General features: G+C 34.8%; 1 protein-coding gene across 4 annotated transcripts in view; it reads right to left on the reverse strand.

The window, feature by feature from the left end:
* Positions 1–23,648, reverse strand: part of LOC117793835 (probable serine/threonine-protein kinase DDB_G0282963) — a 28,164-nt gene extending 4,516 nt beyond the window's left edge. For all 4 annotated transcript variants that reach the window (XR_004618317.1, XM_034634278.1, XM_034634270.1 and 1 more), the window contains exons 1-2: positions 23,372–23,648; positions 23,137–23,191 (exon numbers count right to left, since the gene is read on the reverse strand). Coding sequence is in view for 3 of the 4 variants with exons in the window: in XM_034634278.1 (XP_034490169.1) it covers positions 23,137–23,157 (21 nt within the window). In the remaining variant the exon portion in view is untranslated. The remainder of the gene's footprint in view (positions 1–23,136; positions 23,192–23,371) is intronic.
* Positions 23,649–24,469: the final 821 nt, after the last annotated feature.

Here is a 24,469-nt window from a genome sequence, read left to right on the forward strand (position 1 = left end):
TGTTTAATTTGTCTGTAAAAAATCACGGGAAATTGTACAAAAATTTTGACTTGTAAAGTTGCTAATTCGAAAGTCGAACCAACTTCAAACTGGCATAACTTTGGCAAAACTGAACCGATTTTCAAGTGGAATGTCATTTTGATTATGGATTGGTCTCTAAATTCATTCTGCATTCAAATTTAATAAGTTTTGAAAAAAAAATTATTTTCCTCCAGATCTTGAGTCTGCCATAACTTTGGTAAAACCTAACCGATTTTCAAACGGAATGTCATTGTGATCATGGTTTGGTCTCAATATTTGTTCTTTATTCCAATTTTATTCATTTGGAAAATTATATTATTTTTCGACCATCATAGCCATGATTCTACGTTGATGGTAAGGGTAACCCTTAGAAATTTTGAAATTTGTGATGATGACATTGTCAACCCGCAGCTTGAAAAGCTGAAGAGATCAAAGTGTGGGGAATTCAGACGATCGAGGGTGAACTTTAAAGGAAAGAAAAGGGTAGGAGGAAGAAGCAGACACAGCTTATCAAATTGACAACAAAAGCAAACAAATGAAAAGCCACACACAGAGCAAAAAGCTGCAAGATCTTCACTAGAAATAAAGCATAGGGGTATAAAGAGGAGTTGATAAAAAGAGGGAGGGAGGGGGAGGCAGATGCAGGTGGCAACCCGCAAACGTAACCCTCATAAGCCGCTTTTTTTTATTATTTTTTATTATGTGTGCGATCACCAAATATGTTGCGTGACATTCGAACCAAAAAACAAAGACACAAAACAATGTAAAATGTAATAAATTGAAAATTCAAAGCCAACAAAACAAAAGGCTTAAAGGGAGGTGGGGAGAGGGGGGGGTAACCTGGCATTGTTGTTCGTGTTTTATCGGTGGCAAAGAGCTCGTAAAAATGCTAAACATTTTCGAACAAAAAAAGATAGACAATCGAGAGTAAAAGTGTTTGAAAGTAAAATACAACAGCAACAAACACAGTGTTGTTATTGCGTAAAATTGTTGTAGTTGTAGTTGTTGTTGCTGCTGTCACATATTATAATTGATAGGCGTGACAAAGGCGACCTCAAAGTTATGACATCGCATGAAAAATGGAAAAAATATCAGAAATGAAATGGAAAATGAAAATGAAAATGTGAAGCTTTTGCCTTTGTATGCGGTTGACTGAGCTGTAATTTAATCTGCTGCCCTTATGTGTGTGTGTGTGTGTATGTGTAGGAGTGTGTGTGTGTGTGTGTGTGTGAAAGAGAGAGCAACGCAAGACCAATAGACAATTCAATTCAAATTATGTTTTTTAGTTGCAAACTCATTAAAAACAATAGATTAATCTGAGCAAAAATCAAACATTTAAAAGCTCTAGTGTTAGAAAGTGTGCATATTAGTGTTGAGAACTTTGAGCTTTGAGCTTTCACCTATGCCATTAAGTTGCTATAATAAAGCTTTTAGGCGCTTTTAGACTTCTAAAATTCCAAAAGTGCTGAAATACATTTTATAAAACAGATTTAATGTGTGCAAAATTAACTTTAGGGATTTTAAAATGAATTTTAATCAAAAAAATCCATCGAAATTAATCAATTTATCAGCTTGTTTTAATACGCGTTTAAGATTTTGAAAAGGTATTAAAATTAAACAAAACTTTAATACTTATTTTTACCGATTTTAACAATTTTTTGTAATATTTTTAATTCTTTTCTTTATATAAATTACTTTATTAAATTTAACTTTTTTGGAGAGACATTGAAAAGTTTATTAAAATTAAACAAAAAAATTTAACAAATTTTTCTTTTTTTTTAATTTGTTGTTTTTTTTTTTTTACTTTGTTTTTTATATTATTTTTTTTATTAAATATAACTTTTTTTAAGAGTCATATTCTGGCAATAGAGCTTGATTTAATAAACTTGCCAACATAGTAATGTATGTGATGCCTTTAAGCTCGTGTCATTGTGCTACTATTCGTATGCTGTCGGCCAACTGACAAGTCAATTGGACACGACTCTGAAGCCAAAGTCCGGCACTTAGAGAATTCTTCTCTCTCTCTCTCTCTCTCTTTGCCCCAGAGAAGAATTTCTTGCTGCATTTAGCGACGATGATTGAATGCAATTTGTGGTCTAAATGTTTCCTTTTCTCCCCAACGGCGACAAATGCGAAAATGCAGACAAAAGAATGGCAAATAGACAAACTAAGAGCGACAGGTGAAAGGGGAAAGGTGGAAGGTAAAAGAGGAGAGAGGAAGAGAGGTTGGCTAGGAGTTTAAGCTGGTACACAGAAAGAAAAACGGCGGGATTTCGAAATAAAATCTATTCAATGCTATATTACAAGTACGGAAATTTGAACAATATTTCAAACAAGCTTTTGCTCAGCAATATTTAGATTTTTGAGGTTCTATAAGACTTTTTAGTCAATTAAAATATTTTAGGAGTTTTTGATTTTGGATTTTTTAAAATTTAAAAGCAATAATCAAAAAACAAGCTAAAATTAAGAAATCTAGACTTAATTAATAGATAGAATCGAATATCGGTTTAAGTTAAGGTTTCGGTTATGTGTATATAACTATCGGTAATCGGTTACGAAAAATCTTTGTATATCGGTATCGTAACGGTTACCGATTTTTTGTAGGATTTTTCTTTTGAAATAACTGTATGATTTCGGTTCACAAAAAAAGTGGCACAAATTTAAAAAAGTTAATTTTTTACATAAGCGAAAATTATTTGATAAAAAAATAAATGATTTAATTTGACCGATAATCAAACGTAAAATCATAATTAGTTTGAAAAACGATGATTACACTTTAACAACATGATTGAATTTAATGTTTGATTGAGCCGAAACTGAACATAATGCATAAATCGGTAAGAAATCGGTTGGTACGGTTTGTATAATTTCGGTTTTGTCGGATTCGGTATAATACAAGAAAATATATTTTTTTTTTTTTTGGTTTGAGTTTCAGTTACGGTTACCAATTTAAATCGGTTGCTAGCGGTTAGAGGTTACGGTTTTAATAACTGATTTTAAACTTGAAGTTTAAAATGATTTCTTTTTTTTTAGGTGTAACATTTTCGGGTCAGTGTTCAGGTCTGAGGTCTTGGGTCTTTAGTCTTGGGTCTTGAGTCTTCCACGTGGGTGCGTCAACTGTTGACTGTTGCTTCCGCATAGCAATTGTTGTGGTTGTTGTTGTTGTTGCTGTTACTGTCGCATTAGAAAGTGGCAGCAAATGTTGTTGGCTGTTGCAGGTTGCAAGTTGCAGGCATTTAGAGTCACTAAGTAGTCACAAGTCAACGCCAAAGTGGCATAAAGACAGACAGAGGCAAGAGACACCACAACAACAAATGCAATTTGCTTACATTTTGTCGTTGTTGTTGTTGTTGTTATCATTATTGTTGTTGCTGTTGTCGAAGCTCATCAAATTTTTGCACAATTCGATGCAGATTTTCACTCAATTGTGCGTTAAACAACGACAACAACAAAAAACCCGCCAAACTGTCGTTTTCACTGGCAGCAAACAAAACACACACAAAAACAACAACAAAAACCAGATGCCAAAATGTTGTGGCAAAACGGAAGTTTGGTTAAAGCGGCAACAAGCTGCTAGCAACATGTGACCAGCAACATCGGAAAGTGCAATGGCATGCAGCTAAAAACAACAACAGCAACAGCTACAGCAGCTGTTAACTTGACAGCTGTTATTCCTTCCTCTTCTGCTTCTGCTTCTCCCTCTCCTGCTTGCAAATTTACCGCAACATTTTGTGTGTGCGTCTTTTTTTTTCTTTTCTGTTATACACATGCTGTATAACGGCAATTGGGGAAGCGCATGTCCAAGAAAAAAGTCGCTGGCCTAAACTGAACTCATTTGCATGCTGCCGGGGTCAACAGCAACAACAGCAACAACAACAACAGCAGCAACAACAACTAAGCGCCAGACACATTTGTTGCCCTCGCATGCAAAATGTGCTGAAAGATCAGCAGCAACAACAACAGACGCCAAGAACACGAAATACTACAAGTAAAAAGCACAAAGCAAATTAGCAGCAACAACAACAGCGAACATCAAGCATGGTACAAATACAAGAACAGAACGTGACGAGAAACGTGACCGTGACTTGACTGCACGCTCACTCTCTCACTGCTACGCTCTCTTCATCTCCCCTCTCTCACTCTCTCTCTCGCTCTCCCTGCCACTTTAAGCATACGCTCTCATGCTCTAGCACTTTTACACTCTTCAGCTTGTAAGCTTGCTCTACTTCTAGCCGAAAAAAAGGCAAAAAAGCAAAAACAAAACAAAACAAAACAATAAATGACAGCGCTGCTGGCGTTGGCGTTCGACGTTGGCAGCGCTGCCTGGCTTGGGCTATCGTTTCCAGGCGAGTGATCAGCGCATTAGCATGATATGCTGCTGACGCTGACGCTGCTGCTGACGATGCTGCTGCCAAGGGCGTAGGCAGGTGTAGACAGGGGAAGACAGCTGCTCCCCTAGATCCTTCAATTTAGAGAAAATTAATGGAAAAGTATTAAATATTTTATCTCAAGGAGAAAAAATAATATAATGAGCTTTACGAGATGCTATTACTGCTTAAAATTTATTAAAATCAATGCAATTGACGCAATGCGGTTGAAAAAATAAAAACCACAAGGCAAGAATATTTAAATATAATGAATACAAAAAAAAATAAAGTTTCACTATGCTTGAGAAAGCCAAAATGTCCATAATTTTAACACTTTTCTGTACTCAAATTTTAATTTTTTTTAATTTTAAATATTTGATATGTATTTATTTAAAATCTGTCAAATTAGAGGTAAGCTTGCATTTTGGAACATTACTAGGGAATCTCACAAGCGTTCTTTAAAAGCTTAACACTTTCTGAAAGTTATAAAATTTTTATAATAAGAAAATTATTTTTATTCGTCGGGTTTTTCCAATTTTTTGACTTAAAAATTCAAGCAAAACTCGATATCAATGTGTAATTTGTTGATACACCTCCTGGTATTTACAAATTTGTAATAATAAGCGTCTCTTAAGATATTAAACATGAAAATTTATAAAGAGTAGGCTGAGATATTAATCAAATCATCAGACCCAAAAAATTTCAAAATATTACGAGCTTATAATTTAACCACTCTAGTGTGAATGATATTTTTTTTACACTCAGGAGCAATCAATAAAATTTTATTTTATTTGATTTAAAAAATCATGCTAGCACTTAAAAAACAAATTTAAATGTTGTTAATTAAATACCATAAAAAATAAGGAATTTTTTTTTCCAAACCTTTAACAAAATACATCAATTTATATTAAATTTAATTGAAATTTTTGCCTCCCCTAATTTTCATCCTGAGTACGCCCATGGCTGTTGCTGTTTATGCTGATCATGATGCTTGATGATGAAGATGATGCTAATGATAATTATAATGATGATGATGCTACAGCAACTTTACACGTATTTGGGGCAATTCATTTAGCGTTTTTTTTTTTTTTTTCTGGTTGTGCCTTTTTGTTTCGCAGTGACCGACGAAGCTGCAATCGAAGCGTGCAATAAAATATAAAAAAAAAAAAACAAATAAAAAAATACAACTACATCAATGCCAAATTGATATGCAAGAGTAGAGAAAGAAGAAGATGCTGAGAGAGAGAGAGAAGAAAAATGTGGGCGTTTACTCAGATTTTGGCCCGCAAGGCATTTGGGTCAACACCAATGATAATATTTAATGTGAATGCTAATGATAATGCTGCTGCTGATGAAAGAATGCCATGGCAATAAAAATAACTATGGGGCGTGGCAACTGAATCTGATTCTGTTATTGTTGATTCTAACTACCTCCCACTCTCTTCCTTTTCCTCTCACTTCCACCTTTCGTGACATTGATCGGTTTTTTTTTTTTTTGCTTTTCGCTCAGTTGGCAGTTTTCTCTTCACACTTCTTTCAGTTGTCCAAGTCAACACTTCTGTTGATTCTGCTGTCGTTTCAAATTTGCTGCGTTGCTTTCCCAACTTCATCTGGCTTTCATCTTCAGCATGATAAGCCGTTAAGCCAGAAGCGATAAATGCCAAATGAAAAGTTTTCAAGCTGACGTTAACAAACACTTGATTCTCCTAATGACATGTAAGTATCTCTATCTCTATTACTCGCTTCATGTAGATTAGCGTCAGCTTAGTAAAGAATTCTCAAAAGCGTAATACACTTTTAGAAATCTTTTAAAATTAAGTTAAGAATCTGTTTAAGCTTATAACAGTTAAAAAAATGAATACAATTAATCATATAACAGTTATAGTTATTTTTAAATTAAGTTAAAAATAACCATGAAAGTTTAACACTTATAGCATTTTTTTTCAAATGATGCAAAGAACTTTTTTTAGCGCTTGTAAAATAGAAATAGGAATATTATGAAAATGATCCAATATACTGTAAGTATTCCCTTTAAAGTCGAATAATAAATATAGAAATCTTTAAAAATCAAATACATTTGACTCAAGAGCGTATAACAGTTGTATAACTCCTTTAAAAAAATAAAGAACTCCACAAGGTGTATAACAGTTTAAACATGATTTTGAAAATAAATATTTTGCAAAGTAGTAAATTAGTAAAATCTTTTTTAATGCGTATAACATTCAGATATATTTATTGGAAATCAGTATATATCGCTTAAAAGCAGGTAACAATTAGTAAATTATTTATTTTATCGATTCTTGCACTGTTATATTTTGCATTTGTAGCGAATTAATCGTAAATTGTACATTTTCTCTCAGTTTGAAAAATTTCTTCTCATAGCGCTTACGATCTATTCTGGTTGAGATGATTGACCAACTCATCATTCAAGCTTATTAACTCGCTCTGGCATTCAATCTAGAGCATTTGCGAGTGCTAGTTTAACTATCATTAGTGATATTCCATATGCTTTATCGATTATCCTCAACTCTCACTCAGAAATCAACACCTTCTCAAGCGTTTCTTTCACACAGATACAGATTTAGATATCAGACAGTGTTATTGGTACTCAGTTCATGCGATCGACCCAGATATTGTGTAAAAATCGTGATTTATTCTCATGCAGCGATCAACAAACTCTACACTCTACAATCTACAGTCTTCTGTCTTTGGTCTTCTATCGTCAGTCTTCTGTTTCCAATTTGCAATCTGCAATTTGAAATCTGAGACGGATGCACTTGAAGCATGTGTCAATTATGACGCCATATTATTGGGGGGGGGAGTAGTATTACAATTACCGTTATACCGATACCAATTGCTGTTATTAAGTTATATTTGCTATGGGTAGGTCGTCGCTTTGCTTGGCCCCAAAATCTTGGCTAAAATCTCTGCACAAAGTCACGTCTTGGCCGGGGCGAACCATTAACAAACTGACAAATTGCTAAACAAAGCAAAAATAGAAATAGACAAAAAAAAAAAGCAAAGATATATATATATAAATATAAATATATAAACAAATATAGGTTAAGTTACACTTAAGAGCTTTAGACAGAGACAGCGACAAAGAGAGAGAGTGAGAGGGAGACAGAGTTAGCTTGAACTACATTGGCTCTTCTCTTATCTCACCGTTTGGGGGGAAACTACGACGCATTTACAGCCAGAAAGGTATGAGAATCTATTTACCGCAATGAATTTGCGATAAGCGTCAAATGGAAAATTCATGGCCAAATGCTGATAAGGCGCACACAACAACGATACATCGATTGTGTCCTGCGTGACTTGGCCAAATCAGTGGCTTGTTTGCCCATTGGCTTTTAGCCTGCTCACAACTTTATTGGTCGCTTAGGTCATCAGGTTAAGTGCTCGCTAACGCGCAATTCTCATCATCAATTGGCGACTCGTTGAGCCATTTCCAGAATAGGCACTATGTCAATTGAGGGTGTGTTGCACTTTATACATTTGCAGTATAACAGGTTTAGCCCAGTTTCGACTTATTCTTTTTTTTTAATACTGCCAGTGTGTGCGTGAAGTATGCGTTGTAGAGTCGTGATTTCTCTAAAGGGCCATCAAAACAGCTTTGGGAGTGCTTTATGAGTGTATAACAGCTCGGCGAGCCTTTATTTTGCAAAATTGAACTTATTAATAGCATTGTATTCATCTAGAACAATACTGGCACATTCAGTAAACAACATGACAATCGTATAACAGTTTGTATAACAGATGTATAACAGTTTAAAATTTTCACTTTATGCATTTATATGCGTCTCAGATACGATTAAAGCATTACATCAATAAAATCTCTAACAAAATAGTTGTATAACAGTTAACCTATTAGCAAAGTGACAAACTATAGACATTTCTGTGCGAATTTTAATACAAATTATGTCACCCATCTCACTAAAGAGCCATCACATTCACTGCATGCCAATAGCCGTCGAGCAACCCAGAAAACGTGCCCGGCATTCGTAAAACAACAAAAAACAAAGTTACAAAAAAAGAAGCGTCACTCACATTATGTCATGTATAACAGCAGTGCAACAAGTATAGCAACAACAACAACAACAACCACAACAAGTTGAGGCAGCTGCTTTTGCCCTGGGCCATTGACATGCAGTCGCCAGAGAACAAACTGTCCAACAATAAAAACAAAAGAAGACGTTCAAGTTGATAAAAAAAAAAGAGGAAAAAAAATGCAGCTAGATACATTTGTATCTGCATCTGGATGAGAGAGACGCTTGCGAATGCATTTGGATTGCGATTGCGTGTCTATCTGACTGACGCTTGGGTTTTGTGAACTTGAAGCGCGCTTCTTTTTTTTTTTGTATCGTCTTTTTTCCATTATTATTGGCCACAGCTGCTGGCATCTGGCAAGCTGGCAAGCTGGCAACTGTTGAAGCTGCCACGCTACATGGAGCACGTAAAAGATACAGATACAACTATAGATACAGATACAAGCTATAGATAGAGATACTCTTCTATGGATGTAGAGACGTTTCTTTGGTAATTGCCATGTTTTGGATCGCTTCTTGTTTGTCTTGTAATTAAAACGTTGCTCGTTTTTTTTCTCCCCCTCTCTCAATTCTCCTGGCTCTCTGCTCCCTTCTCCCCCTTTCTCCTCACGCTTCTAGCTTCTCGTTGCGCTTCTCGCTTCTTGCCCCTTGATTGAAATATGTAGACCCAAAATGAAAATGAAACAAAACAATGGCAAATATTTGCGGAACGTTTGTCGGTGAGATACAGATACAAAAAGTATATTGAACGCGCTTCTTCTACCTTATTACCTTCCTCCCTCCTATACACTCTCCAACTGCAACCAGTCAATTTTAATTGAGTTGCTTTGTACCACTGTGCAAATAGTCGAGCAAAGAAAAACAACTGAACACGAAACAAATAAGACATCAGAGCCCTTGAGAATTGGTCTCTCTGCAGTTAGTACATCTTAAATGGGGTTATAGCCAAGTTTGTAGATCAATGGGTATGACAACAGTTGACTCAATTCTATTATGATGTCACTTGTTCCATCTCGAGATCATTCGATCACTTAGTCATGGATATTTTAAAATGAGACTCAGCTTCGATATAATAGATCATCTCAGAATTTTTAAGTTATATTTTTAATTAAGCAACTTTTCGGAAAACCCAACACAATTTAAACAAAGTATATTATTTAGTTTGTCAGTTACTATATGATTTAGACTGTTTTTTAAGTGTTATACACGAGATTGTATGACAAAGAAACCTAAATAATCAAAGGCTAAAAATGATGATAGCTTATACATAAAAGGAAATGAATGGATTTACTTAAATTCTTGTTTTCTTATCAAAAGAATAATAGATGGTTAATAGAACCAACATTTTTTCTTAAGTACTTCTTTCTTTATTTTCACATTCGATTTGTTGATGAAAAAAGAGTCGCGATCTCTTATAATCAAAAGTTATCATTATCATGATAAATGATATATCATAAACTCTGAGCATAATTTTCAAAAGAAACTCTGCATTGTATAAAACGAATATGTTTCTGTTATACTATTATAACAGTATACATAATGTCAAAAGTATTCAACTTAAAAACCCTCACTTTACGTGGCTATAAAGGAACATAACAATGTTGAGAGGGAAATGCTTGGCCCACTAATTCTCTAGTAGAGACCAATTGAATGCAAACAGCAAACAAGCAGAAGAATAAAAAAGTGAAACCACTTCATGGTGGCACTTGAGCGATCGCCAAGTATCATCCAGAAAGCCACACAGTTAGCCGTATCATCAAGAGCTCTGGGAAAGTGCCTTGTCGGACGGGGCGGACGTGACAATGATGTTAGAGCCGGCATAATGTTAACCATTAAAGCGCTGACCAACGGTTTTGGTAATTTACCACATCTTAACTGTTAACTCCACCCCCCAAAATAAGAGTAGTAGCTTAGCTGCCTGTCAGTTAGTCCGACCATCCGTCTGTCCGTCCGTCTGTCCGTCCGTCCGACCGTCAGCAGACAGTTTACTAGCCAGCATGTGTGAATGGGTTTTCCATGAATGAAAATGCCGGTTGCCCATGGTCAACAGACATCGCCCATCAGTCAACAGGGAGATGTTGTTGCTGCTGTTGTTGTTGTTCTTGTTGTTGCTGGTAGTGCAAGGTCTCATGTCCGAGGTGCAACGCTGTGTGGCTGGAGTTGCGCTTTTATGACATTTAGCGGTACGTTGAAGCGACTCTGGGCAACGGTAAAGTGTTTAGACGTCTTTAACACATGCTAACTGCATATTTTTGTCTGCACTGTCAGCCTATTCGCTTTTCGCTCTCTGCTTTGGCATGATCGTTAAAATTATCATTATCATTATCATAATCATTATCGTTAGCTTGGGCCGGCTTTGTGAAAGGTTGTGCATACACACGAGTCTTTAGCCAAATACATTGTGCTGGGGAATTTGTCATGTGTGTGATGGCATGCTGCCTTTCACCCACGTCGACGCAGTAATGAGGTACTAACTAAGTGATGTATGCTTTTATGGGTCGTCTGCTGTGCGAAATGTCAAAGTTGTGGCTGTATAACAGTTGTATAACACTTGTATAACAGTCGTATAACAGTTGTTAAACAGCGTGAAATTTGACAAGGCAATGCTGCTAGATTGAAACATAAGTATTAAAATTTACTTTAGTTAGTATAACAGTTACTAAACGTCATAGATTTCAAATTTAAGTAATGTGATTCGAATTATGTGCTGATATAAAATTGATAAGCAGAAAATCAGCGTAAATCATTTTGTATAACAGCTGTATAACACTTGTTAAGCAGCTAATCAGTGTCCAGCAAAGTCTGTCTATATTACAACAAGCAGGCCATAAACAATTTCAGTGGTTGTATAACACATTTTAAAATCTATTATAATAGCCTGTCGACTCGTAAATGTGTGTACAGTTTAGTAGTACAGTCGCCGGAGCAAAGTCAGTCCACTCATTTAATCGTTTAGTATGTAACCAGCCAGAGACGAGAGTTACACTCTACTTAACACTAGGCAACAGTCCAAAGCGAAGAAATCCAAATTAGCTAAATTTCAATTTAGCATGACTAAAATTAAAGCACAATGGTTATAAGTTAGTTTAGTTTAGCATAGTTGTTGTTGTTAGATTGTTTACTGCTTTGCTAATTTAAACAAATGTAGTCAAATTTACGAGTATAACAAAAAAAAAAATATATATATATATATTTCTAAGTTGAGTTTCCCACGCTTTAGAAACAAAATGGCGACAGCTAATGACAATGGAGATCTACTAGAAGATTTATGAGCTAAGTAAGGCGGGGGAGAGGATGGAAGAGGGAGATAGAGACAGAGAGATAGAGACAGAGAGAGAGAGAGGCAGCTAGAAAGTGAGTGGCAAGATTTACAAACTGAGAGGAAGCAGCAAAAAATAAATATATAACTAAATGAAAAAAAATGCAACAGTAAAATAAAAATTGCAAATGCAACAGAGATAGAAGAGGCAGCATAGAATGAGAGAGAGAGAGAGAGAGAGAGAGAGATATATATATTTATATATGTACTCGTAAGTGGTAAATGCAACTTCCCAGTTTCAGTTTTATTGTCTCTTATTTTGCATTCAAATGAACGGACAGACCAACTGTCGCACTTTGTCTTATTTATGTTACTGTGTTTATATGACGATGACAATCATGATGATGATGAAGATGATGATGACGATGGCGCTACTTAGTGTACACAACGTTACAACCGTTAAACAACACAATAGACTGTCAGACAGGCGGGCAGTTGAAGACATTCACAGAGTGACCAGCAGGTTGCCACCTCGACCAGCGGAAATGCTGTGCAAATATCTAGCAGACATGGCTTCACACACATATTTACACACATATTTACACACATACATGGCAGCATGTATGTAATAGAGCGTTAAATGCATTACAAATGCCAAACAAGACATTCGCTTCTTAAACGAATCAAATGAATTAACTTCCTTACAAGCAAGTATTTCAAATGAATTGCATTTGCAAATACCAAGTGATTTGAATGAGAATATTTGGAAATTGGGATTCATTTTACTCAAAAGTGTCACTTGTTTTAGAAAATAAAGGTATTGAATTAGACAAATGCCAAACAAAACATTCGCTTCTTTATAAAATGAAATGAATTAACTTTCTTACAAGCAAGTTTTTCAAATGAATTGCATTTGCAAATACCAAGTGATTTGAATGAGAATATTTGGAAATTAAAATTCGTTTAACCCACAAGTGTCACTTGTTTTAGAAACTAAAGGTATTGAATTAGACAAATGAAAAACAAGACATTCGCTTCTTAAACAAATCAAATGAATTAACTTCCTTACAAGCAAGTTTTTCAAATGAATTGCATTTGCAAATACCAAGTGATTTTAATGAGAATATTTGGAAATAGGGATTCGTTCAACTCAAAAGTGTTACTTGTTTTAGAAAATAAAGGTATTGCATTAGACAAATAAATTTAACAAATCAAAATATTTAACTGCGTTAATTCCACTTATAAAAGCCAAACATTTGGAGGACGTAAAAAAGTATTTAAACATGAAAGTACAAACATTTGCCAAATCTTACAAATAAAATTGTTTCATTCTATTTGAAAAAAAAAACCCAATGCTTGATTGTCTTAAAACAAGTGTTTAAAATGAGTTTGATAGGAATTATAATAGAAAAAAAACGAAAGCAAGTATTTTAAATAAGAATGATTAAGTTATATGAATGAGTAGAGATAAATGAATAAACATTTGAATCAGTTAAATGTGTTGAATGAATTTTAAATATGAAACTTGTAAGCCATTTCATTAGACTCAACATTTGTTACCATTGACTAGCAACACCTTTAAATCGTATATTAATTTAGAATTTTAAATAGTTCCTTTCTTAGAAAATACTCAAAAAGTTTGAACTTTACTCCCCAAGCTCTTCAAGTTCATTTGATGCACTCGTTACCCACAAAAAACTTTCAAGTTTTAACCAAATGAAATCAATTTTGAAATGAACTTTGAAGTAACTGATAATGTATGAAAATATGAGGGAGAGAGAGAGAGATAGGCAGCGAAAGAGAGCGAAGGAGTTGCTACCAAATGTTCATCAGTCTGTCATCACTTTCCTAATTGTCAACTTGATTGTTGCTTATCTTGGCAACAAAAATATTGTTAACATCAAGCCCAAAATAGATGTGTTTATGACAAACCATTGTGTTATATTTCGTTCTTTTGTTGTTTGGGGTACCAGAAACTCCCCGCGAATCTATCAGCCAAATTGAATGCACATTCAATAGATATTTGTCGCCAATTTGACTCGCCTGACTCATGTTTTGAGGAGCTCGGAGCTTGGAGCTCGGAGCTTGGAGCTCAGGGTCGCTTCATTTTATAATTAGTGCTGGCATTTCAATTACTTTTTGTGCTCGCAGCGAGTAAATATGTAGCTAAATTGGTTAAAATGGTGTAGGGAGCGGGGGGAGTATAACAGTTGAAAGTATCTTATCTGGTTTCCTTTTGCCGATTGCCGCACACTTGATGCCCCCACACTTTAGAACAGCAAGAGTTCAGGTGCGCCATATTACATGACTCTGGTGCACCATTATCTCAGTCCAAGTTGTATATAGAGTTCATATAGTTCAGACATATGTACATATAAACGGTGTAGGACAGTGCCAATTCTTTGGCGCCGTTCTGTGCTGATCAAATAACAGTACATGGTGCAAAAGTGTGTGAGTGTGTGAGTGTGGAAATCTACGTCTGATAACGTGTTATCAGCTATCATTTTGTTATCGATATATACGGCACACACAGTCGGTCGGTCGGTTATAGCAAATACTGGTATCATGGCTATTCATGGCTTTCAAGTTCAGATAGTTCGAAGCCACACTGAGTCATTCATGGCGCTTATCTTGGCCCAAAAGCGATTTCAACACTAGCTGAATTATAAAAGCATTACACAAAAAATTACAAAAGACATGAACTCATCCCCTTGGCGAAGGTCTTAGTCACTGACTAAACTAAAACAGCTAATCATATCTATAATTAATATTTATATATTGTATAATAAATCTTAAAGTCTGCAACTTGGATTGTACCATGTACATTTCGCGTAAATATAAAGGTGTATAAGTAGAAATGACTTGGACTAATAGAACCAGTGATTAGATAAAAACCAATTTAGTCACATTGGTAGCATTGAAAACAAATCAATTGATAGACAGCAAATATGCGTAAAACAGTTGTATTTCTATATTTTTGAATATATTACATACGTATAACAGTTGTATAACAGTTGTATAACAGTTTATTTTTGCTCGATATCAACCCTAATTGACACTCTTTCACTCACGAGTTGGGCAATTTCATGTGAACTTAACACAAATTGCTAATTAGCCTAAAAACCTTGACATTGATGAATGGTTGGATTGCACAGAGTTGCATTAGCAGACCATATGCTTTGGGGCCTGATATCGAGCCATTGTACATGTCATATATTAAAGTATGGCTAATACACTTGCATTGCAAGCGATAACCTTATCAGCGGCAATTGAGAACCTTGACTTATATGTAGGTGTGTGTACGTTGGTAGCAACCATGCACGAGTATCTAGAAGTTATTTACGATTTTGCCGGTTTGCCCGATTCGTTCAATTTGTGATTTCAACAACAGGCCAACAAATTGCTCTCTAATAACCAATGGGGTGTCAACAAAATACGAGCTGCATACCATGGTATATATAGTATGTGTGACTATGGTATACCATGCCATACCATATCATATCATATCATTCCATTCAATTGGAGAAAGTGCAGAGAGTTGTCAGTCGGTCGGTCGAACGGTCGAACGGTCGCATTGTTAGACACTTTTGATTTGATGATGGAAAATGCGACACGCTTTTATTTGATTGTGACTTTGGTGTTGGCTTCATGGCTTTGTCGTCTGCCATTGACTTTCATTCAAATGCATTGCAGCTGGGTGGCAACCCTGGCCCTTGTCAATAGAAATTGCCCCACGCGACACACTCGGTGCGAAAAGTAAAAGCCCCTCAATAACAATGCAACTTTTGTATGCGAACGGGGAGCAATGAATTCAAATATATTAAAAACGAACTTTAGGCAAACTGCAATGTTTCTTGCCCCCACCCCCATCCCCTTTATCTAGAGTTGCCAACAAAATGTTGTTGCATTTCAGTTAATTGATACTTTTACCATCCATATTCATAAATGTGGCACTGCAATCAGCCAAGGGAAAATCACAGGTGCTTCAGCTACAACTAATTGAAAGGGAGAGTGAGACAGGCACACAATTAGAAAGAGATACACACAGCTAGCGAGGGATTTACATACTAGGAGTTAGACTAATGACTGAGTACATATTTGTGCCAATGGGTTAAGGTTGAAATGCGAATACGTGCATACAATAGATCTCTGTTATACTACTGTTATACTGAGCACTACTTGAGGCAGGTCGCTTTGCATACAATACTCGTTATATGCATAGAAAGTCACGCTCAATCAAATATACTTTCAGTCTATACACAATATATTCACCAGGGAATCTCAGCAACAAATCCATTAATTATAGTCTATAAAAAAAACACTTGCAACATTTTTACTAGTGGCATACAAAAGAAAAACAAACCAACAAAATAAAGAATACTTTCGAGCTGGAAAATCTGGAGATCTTGATAAAAGTTCTTAAAATTTTACAGCACGTTCTTTAGAAAATTTGAACAAATAAAAATAAAATGAAAAAAGCTCAAGTTATCAACTCATGAACTGTCTCAACTGTTGTTTCGGTTTTATAGCGATTGCGTCAATCAAATTGTGTGTGGTTTTTTTTTTCTCTCTAAAAACAACAAAATTATCGCACGTCGTGGATCAATAAAAAAAAAAAAAAAAGTGGGGGAAACAAATCAAGACAGAAATTATGGCATACAGATAGGTCTTACAAAACGTGGAGCTCAAATCAAATTATTTACTAATTGCAGTCTATTTATTAGCAATTATGCTTTAAAGCAATCAGTGTAACCTCTCTCCCCCTCCTGCAGTTCCAGTTCCGAACCCAAACGAACTGAACCGAACCGAAGTCGATAACTAAAATTGTCGTCAGCATGAGATAATCGTTTGGACTCTGATGGCTTCTTTCACTTTGATTGAGTTGACATGGTTTTTGGTTTATGGCAAATTGATTTCGGTATTATAAAATCGACACAAAAAATGCTGCAGTGGAAGGGGGAAAGACTGTTAAGTCAGTCAGTCAATGCAACGGTAACATTGCCTCAATTAATTAAGCGACGCAACTGCATCATATTTATATGAAAAAATGATAATAAAGATGTGGAAAAGAAAAAATGATATATAGTTCATGTAAAACTTTCAAAAAATTGCATTGTTTGTTGTACGCCTAACGGTAAGCCAAAGCATAACATTCATAGCATTCAAAGCATTCATAACATTCACTTTTCAATACCCAAAACAAACTCATTTGAATACGCAGTCCAAGTCAATGTTAAGTCTATGCATGTTTAACGCTATCATTTTTATTATTATTATCATTTCTGTTAACTATTATGTGGAGATTTCGTAATCTTTCGCCTTTACACCTTTTGCATCTCAAGTCTTCAATCTGCCGTCTGCAGTCTTTCAAAATTGAGTTCATTGTCAGAACTGAAGCCGGTTTTTTTTTTTGTGTTTTTTGGTTTCTTTCTTTCCTTCCTTCCTTCTGTCTAGCTTTCATGATTGTTTGCGGTGAAATTTATGAGGCATAAGCTTAAGAGTTTTTCAGTTTTATTCGCCATTGTTGATGATCATAGGCAAAACGATCTCAGTGCACCCGAAATGCAGTCGAAAGTTGAAAGGCCCGAAATTCCCGGAAACATTTTTCGACTTGACTTTTGAGCAGAAATGTAAAAGATGTGTGGGATTCCTAGAAACTAGGACGGAAAACTATACCAAACTAATCAGGGGGCCTTGCAACTCTACTAAAGATATCAAAATTCCACTGGGAATTACTGATAAGCTGCCTCAAGTTGTTGTTGTTGTTAACTGTTATATTTAAATGTGATTCACTGCAAAGCTATCATAAATTCATTGCACATTAAATCGATGGAACTTGTTCTAATCAGTAATCAATTAAGAAAGTCCCCCTAAAATTAGAGGAAGTTTCAATTGAGCCAAAATTTACAAACTAAAAATATAAATTCTTGTGGCATATAAACTTTTGACGTCACGAAAACTTTTTAGGAAGTAGAAAAAAAGGTTGAAGTGAATTTTTAGTAGATAAAGACATATAGCTTATGGAATTTGAAACTTTGTTAATTCGAATATTTTTTCAATTGGCTTTTAGGATTTATTTCGTAAAAGTAGCTATATCATCTTTGAAAAAGTAGAAGATCTTATCAACTCAATCTTGATTTGCTTAGCATCTTTTCTCAATTTCTACTCAAAAGAAGAATTGTTATTTCTACACAGAAAAAAAGGAGACGGAATTTTTGAAATAAAATAAATCCAATGCGGTGACATAATTGTATTAGGATTTTTTTTCGTAAAAGTAGCTATATCATTTTTGAAAAAGTAGAAGATCTTATCAACTCAATCTTGATTTGCTTAGCATCTTTTCTCAAATTCTTTTTAAAATCTAAGAAGAATTGTTATTTCTTCGCAGAAAAAAAAAGCATAGGGAATTTTGAAATAAAATTAATAAAATAATAAAATTGCTTAAGCTTCAATTTTTCAGAAAATATTTTGATATTTTGGTTCTGTAAGGTTTTTAAACTTAGATAAAATATTTCAGGCTTCTTCTACGTTTTAAATGTTGAGTCTTTGTTACTTTATCCGCATATTGTCTTAATTTTACAATAATATCCTGAATACAGGCTTAGCAAATAAACTAAACTCAAGAATTTAAATTAAATTTTTAAAATGATCTCTTTTCTGTTTAGACAACATTTCAGTAAGCAAAATCGTTTTAGTTTGCAGTAGATTGAAGCTGTACTTTATTTGCAGCCTCCTTTTGAAGTGCTGCTCCAATTTCATGCTCTCTTTTGCTTGTCTTGATCTTTACAGTCTTTTACAGTCTTCTCCCATCTTTCATCCTCCTTGCTAACATTTGTTTCACTCAGTTTGGCACAACAACAACGAGAGCGTCTGACAAGGGTCAAGAGTCATTGACCCAGGCATTGACCTCCACCTTCTCCCGAGTGAAGTCCCCATTACACCCAACTCCCCAGTCTCCAATCTCCAATCTCCACTCACCACTTCTCACCTCCCACACCCCACTGTCTACTCTCCACAGTCCACTCTTCCTCCCCCCTCTACTCTCTACTCTCTTCTCTGTCTCTTCCCTGTTCGTTTGCTCGCTTCACGATCGCCAGCGACAAGTTTCAAGTTTGGCGCATTTTCTGTTTGTTGTCGTTTGCATTGTTGTTGTTTTTGCTATTGTTGTTGTTGTCGTCGTTTGCGTTTTTCATTTGCCTCTGTTTGTTGTTATGTCCCCCCTTCCTCCTTCCTCCTTCTCCTTCTTCAGGTAGTCGTAATTACAGCCAAGTCGAGTTGAGTTCTTTGGTCCGATACGCCTTTGGCTTCAAACAGCGTCTTTTGTTAGAGATTTCAGCTTTGATTACCCCTCCCTGCCTCCCTAAATTCTCCCGCTCTATGCCACTTCTTCTCCATTACCATCTTCAAACTCCAAGCTTATTTATTTTGCTCTGGGCCAACAAGACCAGCTAGCTAACTACTCCTTCCCTCCACACTTAATTATGATGATTTTACTGTCTTTTTTTTTTGAAGTATTTAATTTATATATTTTTACAATGACTGTAATGTCCAGTTTTGAAATTTATCTGGCATCGTATCGGCTCATCATGATCACTTTTTGTTGGCATTTCAAGTGGCGCCTGCATCATTTCGGTTGACCGGTTTTTGGCCATTTTTACTTTCAATTGCACTCAGCGCGAAAACTGACGCTAAAAACTCGCAAAAAAAAACAAGTAATTTTACTTTAACTGGTTAAATTTGTCGCCGTCTGAAAGCGAAATTTTAACAGCCACACAAACAAAATGAAGCAGAAGACAAGAGAAGGCGGAGAAGTGGGAGTGTGTGAAAAAATGACAGTTTAAATTCTAACCGGTTTTTCGGTAGACTTCCTAAAAAATATTTCAATTGAGATCCTTAGTAGAGAAAAATATCCTAAGCAAATTGAGGAACTATAAACTTTTTTACAAGTTTTGAGCTTAAATCTTTTAAATATTGGTTTATTATAATCACAAAAAAAAAATTTTTTATTTAAATTATTATAATCGGTGTAAATAACAATTTTTTTGAATAAAAAAAATATATATATGATATCATTATCTGTAGGATTATTAATACCGTAACCATTCTATATCAGCAAATCATGTAAACCTAATTTTAAAAAAAGTTTCCTGTGTAAAAACTACTCTTTAGATTTAACAAGAACTAATATTAAATATCATTATCGGTACGTTTATTAAAAAAAATAATATTTTTTTATTTAAAAAAAAATTCTTCAAACCGATCACCTTTTTTAAAAGTAATAGGAAGTCTGAGAGAATCATGAAGTTATGATTTTTCAAAAAATTCGAAAAACTATATACAGAATTTTCAGAAGTGTAGAAAACGTTGGTGACAAAAAAATCAGCAGCATTAATATCTATGTAAAAATAATCACTCAGAGAAATTAGCTAAGTTTTGAGCAATTTAAAGGAGCAAAAAAGTCTAAAAAGATTTCAAATTCAGTGAAATTATTAGGTGAACTTTGGCAACTCTAAAGAAATGCATTTTTTTCGACTTTTTTTATAGTACATTTTAAAGAATGTGGCAACACTGGACACATATTTGACAGCAGACACAGAAAGTCTAAATAGATTTGAAATTCAGTGAAATTATTAGGTGAACTTTGGCAACTCTAAATAAATGGATTTTTTCTGACTTGTTTCTAAAATAAATTTTAAAGAATGTGGCAACACTGGACACATATTTGACAGCAGACACAGAAAGTCTAAAAAGATGTCAAATTCAGTGAAATTATTAGGTGAACTTTGGCAAGTCTAAAGAAATGGATTTTTTCTGACTTGTTTTTAAAATAAATTTTAAAGAATGTGGCAACACTGGACACATATTTGACAGCAGACACAGAAAGTCTAAAAAGATTTGAAATTCAGTGAAATTATTAGGTAAACTTTGGCAACTCTGGATGGAAATGGATTTTTCTGACTTGTTTTTATTATAAATTTTAAAGAATGTGGACACACTGGACACATATTTGACAGCAGACACAGAATTGGTCGTATATATGGCACATCCTCAAATCGACGATTTGCTCAAATGAGCAATCAACCCGTCGCTTAAGCTCCGTCTCCCTCTCTCTTCCTCTCTCTTCCCTGCATCTCCATCTTCATCTCTAGCTGTCATTCCGTCTTTCTCTTTGTTTTTGCTTTTGTAATTCTTGTAGCATTTTTCGTTTAGTTTCATTTATTTGGGTCATGGACAGTCATCTTCTGATGATAAGACCTCACTCCTAACCCCTCCCCCCCTCTCCCGCTTCACCCGCTTCTTCGGAGATGCCCGACAAGCAGTTTCTACAGGTTTTTCGACTTTTACTTGCAACTGCAACATGGCAAGGCTAAATGGATAAATGGCTAAATGGAGCTTTAAGCCAGTTCAGTCCAGTCCAGTCCCAGACCTGGCCAGGCTACAGCATTATTTTATTTTTATTTTTATTTGTTTTTTTTTTTTTTTTTTTTTTTTGTATTTTGGTTCCGTCTCGCAGCTTGCAACTTGGACTTGCCCCACGATCATTTCGCTCGGTTTTGGGGCAATTTTTGTTTTTTTTTTTACTTTGCGTTAAATGAGTTGTAAAAACAGCTGTTGATTTATGTTGTTGCTAATGTTGCTGTTGTCACTTTTGGGTCGACAGTTTGTTGATCGAACTTGGCACTTGTGGCACACTTGCGGTTACGCGGGGTTAACATGCAACAGCAGCAACAAGAACAACAACAAAGACTAAGAAGACCCCAAAGCAAACAATAGAAGTTTTTCGAGCAAAGAAATCGCCCAAAAAGCGAAGAAGAAATTTCACTGAAAGCAACAACAGCAACAACAACAACGTTAGCCATGACTTTGACTTTGCGGCCACACACACACACACACATACACACTTACACACACACAAAAGCAACATACACAAAACAAAATTGTTATAAACAATGCCATGAAACATGAAAGCAAACTGAAACTGAAGTTGACGTTCAATCTGAAGTTGAAGTTGAAATTGAATTTGAAGTCGAAACTAAAGTTGAAGTTGATGCTGAGGCCAAAGTTTCAGTCAAGGGTGTAGGCAGGATGTAAATCAAGGGGGTGTTAGAATTTTTTTAATAATAGTATCTAGCTACACTGATAGAAAAATTATCTAAAATTGTAGTATTTTAACTTTGATTTAACTTAAATATATATCATATTAAATCTTAATTTTTTTCATATTTAATTGTAGTATTATAATATTTAAATTTAATATACTTTACATTTAAAACAAACGTAATAATTTTTAGCTAATTTTGTATTCGCATTAAAGTAAATAAAACAATATTCCCTACTTTTATTATCACTAATGCTACATTATTTAAATAATGTCTTGTTATTTTTTTTTATTTTTTACTAAATCCCAATTAAAATAATCTCAACAAGACCCTTCACTTTACATCGGGCAGATTTTCTGATATGTTAATAATATCTCCATAGCATTAAATGTTTAAAATCTTTAAATAGGATGAGTGAATACAATTAGAATTAATTTAAATTATATATGAATTTTTAAGTAAAAAAAATAGACAATATCCCACAAAAATAAAGATCATTTACTTATTTTAAAAAAATATATAAAAACAGCCTTAGAAAACATGAGTATTTTTAAGGTAGGCTCTATATTAATGTTTAAATCTTAATTAATTCTAATATTTTTGAGCTGTGATCACATTTTTTTAATCACGTTATTTTAATTTTAATCATAAAATCATTTCTTTACTTTGTACCCCCACCCCCCTCACCGGCATACCTGCGTATGCCCTTGGCTTTAGCTCAACCTGACTGCTGCGTCGGCGTCGCAGTCGCCATGATCGTCTGGGCGCAACAATTAGAAGAACAACCAACGGCACTGACAAGAGCGTCAACATGTTGCTGTCGGCAACTGTGCAAACACCGCAAGCAGCGAGGACAAAAACAAAGAGACACTCACAAAAAACAAGCGCGCAAAAAAAAACCCAAAAAACACACAAAAATAATAAATAAACCAAATTTAAATGAAAAGCCAAACAGAAAAGAAAATAAAAAAAAAACGTTTACAATGAGGTCGTTGTTGTTAGTGTTGTTGTTGCTCTTGCGGTGGTGGATGATAGTCAAGAATCAGTCAATGGAACGTCACGGCACAAGAACCAGCAACAACTACAGCAGCGCAGCAGCAGAGCAGCAACAATAAGAAGAGAGCCACAAAAATAAAAAGAGTTCAATGCACAGCAAAGTCAAAGAAATTGAAGTTCAGCAACAAAGTTGCACAGGATGTGGTTAGCAACAATGTTGCCTAGGACTCGGCAGCAGCAAAGCAGTTTGCGCAGCCGCCGACGCAGCAGCAGCGCTGCTTTTATCGCTTCCTTTTTAATTGCAATTCTTGTTCTATTTGTATTCTATTTTGTTTACTACTCACCTCATCGGCCTTTTGCTGCATTTTGTCGCTTGTTTTTTCCGTTTTGTTGTGTTTGCTGCAAAAATAGTATTTATGGCAAATTAGAAAACACAGCCAAATACAAATCTTAAAAAAAAAAACAAAACAAAAAACAATTTACAAAAAAATATGTGACAAAAACACTTTCACTACTAAACATAAAAAAATAATAAACAGAACAGTAACATAAAAATAATAATAGTAATGCAATTATTACAATTGGTATTGTTAAACAGTTGCAGTTGTTTTGACTGCTGTTGAATTTGTAGCTTTTAATTTTTGGAGTTCTTGTATTTTTCGTATTGTTGCGCGCGCGCAGCGCAAGACACAAAATGTAACAGCAAAAAGACGAACGAACGAAACGTAACGTAACAACAGATCAGATCAGATCAGAAACAAAATGTATGCGGGAGAGAGAGAGGTGAAAAACGCGTAATGCACGACCAGCACGCAGCGCCACAGAATAACAACTGACGGGACGGCACCGAAAACAACTGCCGATAAACACTGCAGGCAAGCGCAGTGGAAAAGCTCGTACACACACACACGTGCACACATGCACACCTGCTCTTACACAGTGAAGGCGCGCAGACTGTTAACAGTTGGTTGCTTAACAGCGCTGTTAATGAGAATACCGAATGTTATGGTTTTTGGTATTTGCCTCTGACAGCTAACAAAATGTACTAAAATTAGCCTACCTTATGTTTATTTTATTTTAATTTTAATAATAGCTAAGTTCAAAGAAAATTATTTTTAAATTTCTTAAATGGTTCTTAAAACCATAGGTAAGAATAATAAAATAAGAAAAAAAATAAATGTCCATTAAAAATATATGATTTTTTACAACAGAATTATTATACTATATACTAATTATTTCACAACCCTTTCTTAAATAAAATTTATTTTACTCTAAAAACTGTTGTATATATTTAATATGAATTTAATAAAATATAAATAATATACCTTAAGCGTTATTGTGGAATTTTAGCTGGTGTTTTTGGTATTTTGAGCTAATGTTAAAAAATTTACTAAAATTACTTACGGCAACACAATATAATTTGTTTAAATGCAGCTTTATTGCACAATTTTATCTGCAGACAAAGTAGCTCCCTTTTACTATCACTCACTCTCTCACTCTCTCTTTCTTATGCTCTCTCTCTTTATCACACACACTCGCACTCACATATTTTGAAATACAAGGCGCGCGCCAAAGTTGGCAGGCCCTGTAAAAAATACCAAATAATTGTCTTTTTTGGCATAAATAAAGTTCATCGATTTATCGATAGGTGCTTATCGTTGTCATAACGACAGCAAA

Source organism: Drosophila innubila, chromosome X (genome assembly GCF_004354385.1).
Source record: "Drosophila innubila isolate TH190305 chromosome X, UK_Dinn_1.0, whole genome shotgun sequence".
Lineage (NCBI taxonomy): Eukaryota > Metazoa > Arthropoda > Insecta > Diptera > Drosophilidae > Drosophila > Drosophila innubila.